The following is a 12,091-nucleotide window of genomic DNA, read 5'->3' as shown; positions in this document are numbered from 1 at the left end:
CCGGCCTCCACTTCCGGTTGCACGCGCAGCAGCTGAGCGCACGCTCGGGGGCGGGGCTTGCACGCGCGCCCGGCCCGCTCAAGGCGGCGCCTCCTGATTGGCCCTTTCTGTTGCCCGGCAGCGGCGGCGGCGGCGCGCGGGCTGTCGCCATGTCGCTGCGGACGCTGCCGCTGCTCTTCCTCAACCTGGGCGGGGAGATGCTCTATATCCTGGACCAGCGGCTCCGCGCCCAGAGCATCCCCGGCGAGAAGGCCCGCAAAGGTGAGCGGTGAGCGGCCGGGGCCCCTCCCGGAGCTCCGGCCGTGCCGTGCGGGGCCTGGCTCTGCGGCCCGGGGCCGAGCAGAGCAGAGCGTCGGGGAGCCGCTGGCCGTGTCGGGGTGGGACACGAGGAGCGGCCCTGCTCCAGCTGCCGGTGCCCCTGGCCGTCCCCGGGCAGGGCTGGGTCGCTGCCTGCTGCCCCCTGAGCAGGCACTGCATGGTGCTGGTTCTCTCTGTGTGAGGCAGGAATAAACACCAGTACCCGGCTGCGCTGGCGCTGGGAGGGTGCTGGAGAAGTGACAGAGCATCACGGTGTCTGTCCTCGAAAGGAGTCTGGGCAAGTCCTTCCCCTACCGCTGTTTAACAGCTTTAATCACAGCAATTAATCGTGTGTGCTTTTTCTTCTCTGAAATTTGAAGTAAAGCTCTCATGAAGTTTCTTTGAGGTGTTATTGAAGCTGATCTGTGAAATTCTTACAGCTAAGGGAGACACTGGGATACATGTCAGGCTTTCTGTAGTTGCTTCAGAGGTGACAGCTTCAGACAGAGACCTCTGGAATCAACATAACTCAGGCTGTGGAGTGTCTCAGTCCAGGTCCTGAGCAGTTTCAGGAAGACCAGGTCACTTGGCTTTCAGAAGTAGTTCCCAAGAATAACTTAGTAAAACCTCTGCCAAGGACATGTGAGCAGCTAAGAAAAACTCCAAATAATACAAATCTGCCCCTGAAGCCCTTGTCCAGCTTTTACAAAACTCAGTCAGTCTAGCACTTGGTCAAAAGTGCTTTAAAAGCAGAGCTCTGGGTGGTCCCAGTGTGCACAAAACCCCCCAGCTCTCAGCCCAGAGCTCTCTGCTCACCACTTTTCAGCTAAATCGGCTTTGCTTCTAAAAATCCTTGCAGCTTCCTGCCGTGGGGTGGGGAACACACTTCAGTGTAACAAAAAAATCACCTCGGTATTGAAGGGGTGGTTGTGTTGTTTCCTTCTCCAGCCTGAGCAACACGAAGAAGTGCTGAACAGCAGCAAAGGTGTCACCACAGCAGTGTGATTTTTAGTTATTCATGTGTGCCTTCAGAGAATGAGCTGCCAAAAGGTTACTGCTGTTCGTACAGGTCTAAGTTTTGAGCTGAAACTGAATGAGCTGTGTGCTGGGTCGACTGTCTTGGCAGGAGATCTGCACTGGTTTATCCAGACATGTTAATTGCACTCAGATGTGTTTTCATCCTTGCTGAGGTGTTTGTTAATGGTTTAAAATGTTCCAATACTCTTCACTTGTAAGTGCATTGAAAAAAAAAAACCAGCTGAAGACTTTCCAAGCTCAGTGCAAAATGGGCTGAGATTCAATTACAGGTAAAAGTTTCTTTCCATTGAGGCAAAACCCAAGTTTTTCTCCAAGGAAGGGGAGGGGGAGGCACAGGTTCATGTTTTGGGGTGTCTGAGGGTGACAGAGCACTGGAGCAGGCTGCCCAGAGAGGTTGTGGAGTCTCCTTCCCTGGAGACATTCAAAACCTACCTGGATGTGTTCCTGTGTGACCTGCCCTACGTGAGCCTGCTCTGGCAGGGGGATTGGACTGGATGATCTTTCAGGATCCCTTCCAACCCCTAACATTCTGTGACTCTGTGTGCTCATTGAAAGTGGAAGGTGTGGAGTGCCAGCAGAGTTGGTTCCTGTTAAGTGCTGAATGCTGATGAGAAAAAACCAAAGCCCATTAGTTTAGATTTTTTTTCTCTTTTTTTTTTTTAGTTTCTTTCTCTCTTTCTCCTTGAATCTATTGTTCTTACTTCTTGAACTGATGTTTTTGTTTTATATGCTTCGTGTAGATGAATGGACAGATGTGGACAGGAAACGAGGTACTGTAATCTTCTAGCTGCATGCAGTAGACAAGCACCACTACATGCACACATGAGGCTCATCATATGTGAACACACCGTGTGCTGTTCCTGCAGCCTTCTAGCCATAGTGCCAGAGATGACTAACAGCACTCCCTCTGATCATTAACATGCACTTTAGTGATAGATCCTGGGCAAAACAGACGATATCTCCAAACCCTGTGGCTTCAAAACTGACTTGCTGATCTAACCGAGGCGAGAAACAGATCAAAACTTGTTACCCCAGCACTCTTCCCAGCCACAATGATGTTTGTGTTACTCTAGCATCCTGCTAATGCAAGCATCTCACCACATGAGCACTGTGAGGGTGGCTTTTCTGCTTAAATGCAGGAATATTGGCTACACCACTTTTTTTTTTTCCCCTAAGATTTCGTTTCTGATGTGTTGCTTGAGGATTTGGGCCGGGTGAACTCCAGCAAAGACTTAAGGCATTTCCATCCTAGCTGCTCACCCATCTGTCTCTGCTCGAGGTTACCATGCTTACAGCAGAGTGGTCACAAAGGAGCAGGTGCTCACAGCTCAGCCAAGCTCCCCTTGACTGAAGCCACCCACCCCTGAAGGTGGGTTTTGCTGAGACACTCAGTTGTGCAGTGAGCAGCTGAGGTGGGAGTGTGTGCATCCCTCTGGGCTCTGCCTTGATACCTCCAGCAGAGGGGTGTGGCGAGGAGCTGGGTGAGGAAATGCATTTCTTTAACTCTTCAGGATTTTTTGCTAGGTGAACACAAGCAGAACTTCCAGGGTCTGTTTGTGCAGCCCTTTTTCAAGAGGGGTCAGGCTTCTGGTTTGTGGTTTTCAAAATAAGCATCATTTGTAGCTTTTGAATAGTTACTGAAGGTAAATTCTGATATCCTGGAGTTTGCCTCAGCTTGGGTTTTGGCTACCATTACATGCTGTTCCAAATAATACTTTTTTCCCCAGTATTTAATGTCTTGGAAGTCTGAAAGATCCCATATTCCTCATTTCTCACACCCAAAATGATGGCCAGCTCTGTAAGAGCCTGCTGGATTTAGGTGGCAGCGGCATCGATGCAGATCCCACGTTGACCCATCAGTTGCTCTTGTGAGAGAAAAACCTACAAACACTGTTCTTGGGGTGACCTCTGAAGGCTTACACAGAGTGACCAGCTGAGCCCCTTGCTGATGAAGCCATGATGGGATGGTTTCACCTGCCTTTGGCCTCGTTATGAGCTATAAACCCATCCCAGGTAGAACGTGTGGCTGTTTTGAACTCGTAACATTGCCTCTGCTGCCTTGAATGTCCTCTGAGAAGCACGAGCATAGCCTAGGTGTAAAGGCTCCAGTCTCATGTCATGCATCCAAGCCATGTTAGGTGACAGTGCACAAGATGTTGGTGTCTGTCACTGGTGACATGGCACACGTAGGCCACTGTAAATCCTCAGCTTCTCTTCTGTCCATCGCATTGTCCACACTTGGTTTCCCTCTCCCCATCCCGGTTGATGAAACCCTTCTCTGCTGAATTGCTTTTATGCTGTGCTGCTTGGCCTGCCATTTCCCCTGAGCCAACTCTCCTTTCTTTGTTACTGTTCATTGTTAGACTGGTGTCACTATGTCTCCAGAGACTCCCTGTGCTCAGAGGTCTCTTTGCTGTCTCGTTATCAAACACACTCTGTCAGGTTTGCCCTATATCTTGATTTTTTAAATGTCTTTTTCAGTTCTTTTTATAGCCCATACAAGAGGTTTTCATTTCAGAAGCTAATTGATGTAAGGCTGGGTGTGTGCTTAGCACAGATCTTCCCATCCCACTGTGAGTATCCACCAGCCACAGTCAGCACACTGGGATGTTGTCTGTCTCAGGACAGTTCTGGTTGTTGGTGACTCTCCAAAGGTGGAGGAGGAACCTTTGTGCAGCCAACACACACAGGCAACTTAAATATTTTTCCTGTTAGGAGTATAAGGAAATGATTGTCATGACTGATTACTTGCAAAATGAAATCTATACTGCCACATACTGATGGAGTTGGTTTTCTCCACTGGAAAAGGTGAGGATTTTTGCCTCAGGCTGCAAGTACAAATGGTTCTCTGGACAGTTTATTGGCAAAGAAGGGAGGAAGAGGAGGGATGTTTTGCCTGTTTGTACTTAGGTGTTTCTGTAATCCCTGCTGCTCAGCAGCTGAGCTGAGCCCTGGCCGTGTTGCTGCCCAGTTCTGTACCGTGCCATGTGAATGGCACCAGAGGGTAACACCAATGTGCAAGGGAAGGTGTGAACTTCAGATTTAAGCAGGGAGAGCAAACCTCATCCAAAGGCACTTGCACTCAGAAAGCAGCTCTTGGTGCCAGGCTCTGCCAGGTATATTCCCCAGTGGGTTTACCAGCTGAGAGAGGATGAAGTGACTGGGGCATTCCCTTTCCCCTGGCTGTTTGTGTAGCTGCAGTCCCCCAGCTGTGGAAAGCCAGTGTGTAACCCACCAGTGAGGGACTGTAGCAGTACTTCACCCAGCTGATCACTGCCACTGCCTCTGTGTTCACTTTTTCTCTAATTTTTATGCCCTCCTCTCAGACTTCTCTAATTTGTAAGGACCAGCTGGCATTCTGAACTCCAGTTAACAGTCACCTGCTTTGCACACTTCATGCTTGTACAATAATCTGTCTGGATGGACATCTTTATTGGGCATCTTTTGGATAGAAAAATAAAGGCTTATTTATGATAACCAAAATACCTCAGGTACAGACTTAGAAGTAGCAGGTCCAGCTAAAAGCTGAGCTGCTGCATCTGCTTGAATCACTGCAAACTGTTTTCTTTCTCCTTTGTATTAAAGGCTTGATAACCTGCACAGCCCTTCTACTCAGACTCTAAAGTCACACAACAATTCCATGTCTAAATTTACACATTAAAAAAATGGAAAAGGAGATATGTGCAAGGAAATTTGGAGTTCTGAGCTCTTGAACTGCTCTAGTATCCACAGGTGCTGCTGCATGAGAGCCCTGGGTGGCCTGACAGAGACCTCAGTGTTATAAATGTTTCCTTAAATCCTCATCAGTGTTAATCCACTTGAAACTAATACTTGAAGGAGCCTCAAACCATTCAGGAGCTTCTGTTTAGGAGGTAAAATAGACTAGAAGTGTCAAAGGCTAAAAGAGAGAACAGGCAGAGTCAGCCAACTGGTCTGCAAAAATCTAGAGCGATGCCAAGCAGTCTCCTTGAGCAGCAGAGCTGCAGCTCTTGCAGATAATCCCTGCCAGAGCAGCCCATAAGCAGCATTCTACATGAGGTGAGAAACCCAGTGCATTCCCACTGGAAACCAGGGTTTGTTGTTTGCAGCTCCAGCAGCATTTCAGCCCCTGGGGACTATCACAGAGCTGCTCCCTTAGAGCAGGCTGGCATCTGTTGTTGTCAGCAGACAAATGCTGGCATTAAGCAGGATGCTTGAGGCCAGGATGGACAGGGCCTTAAGCAACCTGGTCTAGTGGAAGGTATCCCTGGCCATGGCAGGGGGTTGGAACTAGATGATCTTTAAGGTCCCTTTCCAACCCAAACCATTTCATGGTTCTATGTTCCTCCTCCTGTTCTCCATGTGGCTCTGTGCCTCCCCCTCACAGGTAAGCAATCACCTCACAGCTGTCAGCGTCCAAGGTCTCAGTGTGGAATGGATCAGATGAATGTCCTGTTTCTGCAGCAAAAAACAGAGCCTCTTTGTCTTTGCAGTTATGAATGACATCATCACAACCATGTTCAATAAAAAATTTATGGAAGAGCTGTTTAAACCACAGGAACTCTACTCCAAGAAAGCTCTGCGCACGGTGTACGACCGCCTGGCTCACGCGTCCATCATGAGGCTGAACCAGGCCAGCATGGACAAGGTAAAGCAGCTCACCTGCCCATCCTGACCACCCTGAGCTTCCATCCTACCACCCACAAGGCTCTGGTGGCCATCACAAGGATGTGGCTTTACCTCTTTCATTCTGGAACCGTGCGTAACAGCCCTCTTTCCATGTGTTTTCCTGGTAAAATGGTTCCCAGCCAAGCAAGCTTTGAGCAATGAGCAGCTACTTCAGCAGTATTTCTGCTTTAACAGCTGAATGTTTGATGTGAAGAGGCTCAGTAAGCATTCTTTAATATATTTTCTAAATCCATCTGTGGGTGTGTACAATGCACACAGCCCTGTGTCACCACTCACTGCTCTGCAGTTGCAAGCAGTACATCCAGCGGGCAGCGCTGAAGAAGGTGGCAGCAGCTGGATCACCTGTGAGACCCCTGCCTTCTGACAGAGTTGTGGGAGAGACCAGCAGGAGGGCTAGAGGTGTGGTTCCCTTATTTTCTTAGGAAGCAAAGCTGAAGTTCTTCTTACCATAGGCAGGTGCAAGCCTAAGTGTTGAAATCCCCTTCTCTATCAACGCAACTTTACCTAAGTTGGTGTCACGCTCCCCGCTGTGACGGACTCAAACTGTCCCCCTGTTCCTTTGCAGCTCTATGACCTCATGACTATGGCTTTCAAGTACCAAGTGCTGCTGTGCCCTCGGCCCAAAGACATTCTGCTGGTCACATTCAATCACCTGGATGCAATCAAAGATTTCATACAAGATGCCCCTGGCATTCTGAACCAGGTGGATGAAACCTTCCGACAGCTGATCGATGTAAGAATCCTTCCAAAAGTGGTGGGGGTGGGGTTGGGATTTTTAATTCCTTTTTGTCTTTCAAGCTAATCTTACAGACTAAACATCACATCAGCAAGTGCTATATCAGGTGTGAAGGACAAGGCCTCAGAGAACCATCCAAATAGCCTTCCTCTTTTGTTTTTTTCTACCCTGAGGGAAAGAAATTTGTCTCCCCATTAACATCTTTAAAGTGCTGAGAAGTCATGAAATGTTTCCAGAGGGCTCTGGAGAGGGAAGCATCTACGAATTGAGTGTTATTTTTCCACTGGCCCAGTTAAAATCAACATATTGCTTATTCAGTCTGATCAAAATCTCCACTGACTTCAGCAGAAACTAAGTCAGACTCTTAGTCATGGATAATAATTACTGATAATGACCAGCAGCCCCTCTTAGAGCATTTCTGCCTCCCCTGCTACACAGTTCAGGCAGCAGCATTGTGATGTGCTTGTTTTCACCCTTACCTGGGCTGGATGTTGTGTGCTTGCAAAGCCTTTGTGATGGTTTTTCTCTTCCAGACATACTGTGGTCTCTCTGCTGGGGAATTTCAGCTCATCAGGCAAACACTCCTGGTGTTCTTTCAGGACATGCATATAAGGGTAAGAGCAGGATACAACCACTCAGTAAGAAGGGATTTTGCAGCTGGAGTACAAAGGGATCTTGTTATAATGACACTGCAGGCTTGGTTCTGTTACTTGTGCTTTTCAGTCATCTTGATCTGCTTGTACTTTAAACCTTCAAGATGTCACAAATGAAGCAAATCTACTACAGCCCTCCTCAATAATTCTAAAAGGCCACGGGGAAAAAAAAGTAGTAATAAGGATTTGCTAGTTGATAAATGTGTTTTTCCTTGTAGTAGAAACTTGATATGAAACTGAGGTGGTGAGCTGGAAATCATGAGGCTTGATATCCTCTAATACATTGATCATACTCAAATGCATAAACAGCAATGTTAGATCAGTGTGCCCCTCCTCTGGGCCACACTTCAGCTTCACTGCCTTTGCCCTGTGTCACAGTCTCTATCAAAATCTCTAGGAAACCTCCCCCAGGGTAGGCAGGAAGGCTGCAAGCTCAGTCTGCAAAGAATTCAGGTCAGGAAAGGAACTGATTGTCAGAATTCAGGTCAGGAAAAGAACTGAAAGGAAAGCAACTGATTGTCTCAAGGGTGGAATATGTGGAATATTCTTTTGCAGGTCTCAATCTTCCTGAAAGACAAAGTGCAGAACTCTAATGGTCGCTTTGTGCTGCCCATATCAGGCCCCGTTCCTTGGGGTACAGAAGTTCCAGGACTCATCAGGTGAGTGCAGTGTGTGAGGTCTAACAGGAACCCAGCTCAGACTGTCATCCCTGTTGCATGGATTGCTGAGCCTCCAGGAAGTGCTATTTACAGGGCAGGATTTGGGACTAATGAAGTACTAAGCTATGTCTGATGTTCTCCATTCCAGTAGATAAGATTAGTAATTTATCCTGTAAAATGGGCATTTACCCACAAACAGAACAGACTTTCATTGCCCTTTTTTCTTGTGCAGTAAGTAGAGGAAGTCAGTCTTGAAAGTCAGTACTAAACCCACTAAATGTGCTTCAATAATGACTTGTTTTTAAGGATGTTTAATCACAGTGGAAATGAAGTTAAAAGAACTGAGTTCACCACCGATGGAAATTATGTTACTCCACAAAGGGAAGGATCTTTTGAGCTTTATGGAGACAGAGTCCTCAAACTTGGAACAAACATGTAAGTGATTTTTTGTTCTACAGGGCAGCATGAAGTAAACGTTGATGCCTGTGGATTTGGTCAGCAGCACACCTCCAGCCTTGGGTATTTTTGCCTTTTTCACTGTTACCCAGCCTGACTTTTTTGTGATGTCCTGAAACAGAACATGTAGACAGATGTGTATAAAGAGCTGTGGAAAAAGAGCAGAAGCTTGATTTATGTCTGCAGTAAAGCTGAGTAAAGAGTGTTCTCATGTGGTGCTGCAGATTATGTGCAATGTAATTCAATTTTAACTGCATTCAAGAAATTCTTCCTTTTCTCTGTGTTTGTCTTAACATAATTCTTCCTCTCAAGGAACCAGAGTGAGCAGTGTTCTTTTGCACAGCTTTGTCACTCACGCATTTTAATGCCTCCATACTCCATAAATCTGAACTGTAGCTTCTCAGCTGTTTCCAGCCTTCAGAAAAACACCCTGAAATCAAAGCTACTGTGCTGCTCCCTGCAGTTCCTGTAGCACATGCACCTAACAGGTCGCTCTTCCCCATGTGTTCTTCCCTCTAGGTACAGCGTTAGTCGGCCAGTGGAGACCCACATGTCAGGATCATCCAAAAACCTGGCATCCCATGCAAAGGTCAGTGCTGTTCTGCTCCTGTCACTGCTCGCCTGGCTGACTGCTCTCTGTCAGCGAGTCCTGCAGCTGGTGGGATGTGGTGGGAGCTTTTCCTTTGAGCTGCTTCACCACATCCACCAAATTTTACCTTCTCCTTCCTTGGTCTCTTAGTGAATGAGGTCACTGAGTGAAACACCCACGTGCATCACCACCAGATCATCACTCTTCCTCTTTGTTCTTCTCGTTTCTCAGGGAAATAAGAACCATCTCTTTAGTCTACAATTACAGGGTAACTTCAGGGGAACTTGTTCTGTTATTCTTGGAGCTCCATGCAATTCCCCAGTCCCTTCTGAGCTGGGGAAGGGCACATGTTCCTGAAGAACCTCACACACAGGCTTATGCAATGCTGCACTCGCTTCCTTTTTTAATCTCCTCAGAAAACAGAAAGCTGGGTTTACAGATTTCTCAGCTGTTCATTTGAGATGGAAAATTATCTTGTCCTGTCTATAAATTCAAGCAACCATTTTAAGTACACAGCTGATACTGAGTAGTTATCTGCAGAGTCTGTGGCATTAACAATACAGAAATGTATTTATATCGCTCCAAAGAACGTTTATGTAAGATGAGACAACACAAAAATTATTACAGCCCTCATCTCCCTGGTAACCTGACCAAGGAACCCATCTCTGCTTTCTGCAGGAGAACAGAGTCCCTAACCTTCTTGCTAAAGAAGAACTGAACTTTCTGGCCAGGCTGCTAGGAGGTCTGGAGGTCAAGAAACCTGCTGGCAGTGAGACGGGATTCCGCCTGAACTTGTTCACGACCGATGAGGAGGAAGAGTAGGTTCCATCCTTCATGTCTGGGGTTTATGCTGCAGGGCCATGTGGGCAGCCCTGGAGACTAAAGCTGTCCCTTTACATCTTTGGGGATGCAACAGCAGGCTTTAGGATTTTGGGCCAGAGCAGTTTCCATCCCCTGGCTGGACTTTTTTATCGTGGCTGTCAGCCAGGAGAAGCTGTTTCACATAAGGTGTCTCCTGGCTTTGCGTGCCCTCAGTGACACTGGTGCCAGCAGCAGGTGACACCTGTGCTTAGCTCTGTCCCATAAAGCAGAGACATCTCTTCAGCCCCTGTAGCTCTCCTCTCCCCACATAGTTTCTTGTATTTTTTCATGAGCTTAAGTACTCTTTTCATGTTCTCAATCCAGACACGCTGCACTGACTAGACCAGAGGAGTTATCTTACAAGGTTATCAACATAGAGGCCACACAGGTAAGTACAGCACCTCTCAGAGCTTCATTCTCACCCTTCCTGCCTTGCCCAGAGCCAAGTTCCACCCACAGCAGTAACTTTAGAAGCTCATCCATAAGCACTGGCAGTATCTCCTGCCCAGTTTGGGGACTGTTTGCTAAGGGAACTTGAAACCTGGCAAACACCAGAGCAAGTTCTCAGCTGCAGAGGATGGAGAAGTGTTACTGGGTCTGTGGTCATGGCCGAATGCTTGCAGCCCTTTATAAAGCAGCTTGTGGGCATCAGCAGGCAGTTGGGCATGTCTCTGTACAGCCAAGGGCATCCTAGTAAAGGTCCTCGTTAGCAGGTATTGGGTTACATCCAGTCTCCCCCAGTCCATCCGAGTGAAAGCACACGTTAGCAGGCAGTGGGGTACATCCCAGTACTGCCCACTGAAAAGGCTCCTATTAGCAGATGGTAGGGCACGTCCTGGTCACCCCCAGTAAAGGCCCCCGTTAGCAGGCGATGGGTCTCGTCCCTGTGCCCCCAGTCCTGCGCTGGCCGGCGGGCTGAGACTGCGCTCTCTCCGCAGGAGCCGGGCCGACAGGCCGAGCTCTCTCGTATTCTCGGGGAGCTGGAAGTGACGGAACCGCGGCCGGCAAGCGGCGAGAAGGGGGAAGACCTGCTGGCGCTGATGGACGCGCTCTGAGCCGCGTTAATGGCTGGAGAGGCGGCGGCGGCAGGCGGGGTCGGGGCGGGCGGGCGGAGCCGGTGGGGCGCAGTGCGCAGGCGGGGCCGCCCCTTCCTGCTGCTGGGAAGCGGGAACGGGAACGGGTGAGTGTGCAAGGGAGGAGCGGGGTGGATGCACGGCCGTGGAAAGGAAGGAGGCGGCGAGCATGGCGTGTGCTGGGGCCACGGGCTTGACAGGGAGGAGCGGCAGCGTGGGTGAGGGTGCCAGGGAAGGAGCAGGGTTTGGGTGTGCGTGCAAGGTGGGCACATGGAGAATGGGAGTGACTGGTGGAATAGGGATGGTGTGTGAGTGCAAGGGGCGCAGGCAGTGGGGGCCCCCGTGGGCACGGATGGCACATGGGGAGCGTGAGTGACTTGGGAGAGGGGTAGCGTGCAGGCGAGCTTGCAAAGGGTGGTGCACATGCACACGAGTGTGCCAGCTGACACAGGTGGATTTCCTGGTGGGCACCAAGCTGGGGCACATTGCGGTATCTCATCTTCCCTGCCTGCCACAGCCGCACGATGGAGGTCAGCCACTCGGTGAAGGAGCGCACCATCGCCGAGAACAGCCTGGTGATCCTGCTGCAGGGCCTGCACGGCCACGTCACCACCGTGGACATGCGTGACGAGAGCACGGCCACGGGCCGCGTCACCAACGTGGACGCCTTCATGAACGTGCGGCTGGCCGAGGTGACCTTCACGGACAGGCAGGGCACAGTGTCCCACCTGGACGAGTTCTTTGTGACCGGCAGGAACGTTCGCTATGTCCACATCCCCGACGAGGTTGACATCAGGGCCACCATCGAGCGGCAGCTGCAGGCCATCCACAGGATCCGCTACTTTGGGGGCCGTGATAAGGGCAGGAAGGAGTTTCCTCGTGCCAAGCACAAATGAGCCCTTGGCACTGCCCCTTTGACTGGACTGCCAGCCGCCTTCACACCTCACCCTGGACGTTCTGCCCCAGGATTCGGGACTCTGCTGCTTCTTTGCCAGTGTCTTCTGGGGAGCAGAGTTAGTTTTTCTAATGTATTACCCCACTTTAAAGAGTCTGATCTTGGC

At 49.5% G+C, this 12,091-nt stretch overlaps 2 protein-coding genes across 3 annotated transcripts; both read left to right on the top strand.

Annotated features, from left to right (window-relative positions):
• The first annotated feature begins 134 nt into the window (after positions 1–134).
• On the top strand, positions 135–11,040 carry OSCP1 (organic solute carrier partner 1). Of its 2 annotated transcripts, XM_054170972.1 has the most exons (11): positions 135–261; positions 2,076–2,105; positions 5,808–5,962; positions 6,569–6,736; positions 7,273–7,353; positions 7,948–8,051; positions 8,358–8,486; positions 9,027–9,096; positions 9,775–9,914; positions 10,282–10,345; positions 10,896–11,040. In XM_054170972.1, the coding sequence occupies exons 1-11, from the start codon at positions 150–152 to the stop codon at positions 11,010–11,012; spliced, it is 1,170 nt and encodes a 389-aa protein (XP_054026947.1). In that variant the 5' UTR covers positions 135–149; the 3' UTR covers positions 11,013–11,040. The 2 variants fall into 2 exon arrangements, with proteins under 2 accessions (XP_054026947.1, XP_054026948.1); XM_054170973.1 differs by lacking the exon at positions 2,076–2,105.
• A 38-nt stretch (positions 11,041–11,078) lies between these two features.
• Positions 11,079–12,066, top strand: LSM10 (LSM10, U7 small nuclear RNA associated). The gene is made up of 2 exons (XM_054170807.1): positions 11,079–11,137; positions 11,548–12,066. Exon 2 carries the CDS (start codon positions 11,555–11,557, stop codon positions 11,924–11,926), a length of 372 nt encoding a protein of 123 aa, XP_054026782.1. The 5' UTR covers positions 11,079–11,137; positions 11,548–11,554; the 3' UTR covers positions 11,927–12,066.
• Positions 12,067–12,091: the final 25 nt, after the last annotated feature.

This window comes from Dryobates pubescens, chromosome 20 (assembly GCF_014839835.1).
Source record: "Dryobates pubescens isolate bDryPub1 chromosome 20, bDryPub1.pri, whole genome shotgun sequence".
Lineage (NCBI taxonomy): Eukaryota > Metazoa > Chordata > Aves > Piciformes > Picidae > Dryobates > Dryobates pubescens.
The sequence above is the reverse complement of the archived record's forward strand: the minus strand, read 5'-3'. Positions and strand labels throughout refer to the sequence as shown.

Coding starts and splice junctions, on each gene's coding strand:
- OSCP1 (XM_054170972.1), top strand. CDS start 150: ATGTCGCTGCGGACGCTGCCGCTGCTCTTCCTCAACCTGGGCGGGGAG. Junction 6,737..7,272: donor CCTTCCGACAGCTGATCGAT/GTAAGAATCCTT, acceptor TTTCTCTTCCAG/ACATACTGTGGTCTCTCTGC. Junction 9,097..9,774: donor ACCTGGCATCCCATGCAAAG/GTCAGTGCTGTT, acceptor TGCTTTCTGCAG/GAGAACAGAGTCCCTAACCT.
- LSM10 (XM_054170807.1), top strand. CDS start 11,555: ATGGAGGTCAGCCACTCGGTGAAGGAGCGCACCATCGCCGAGAACAGC.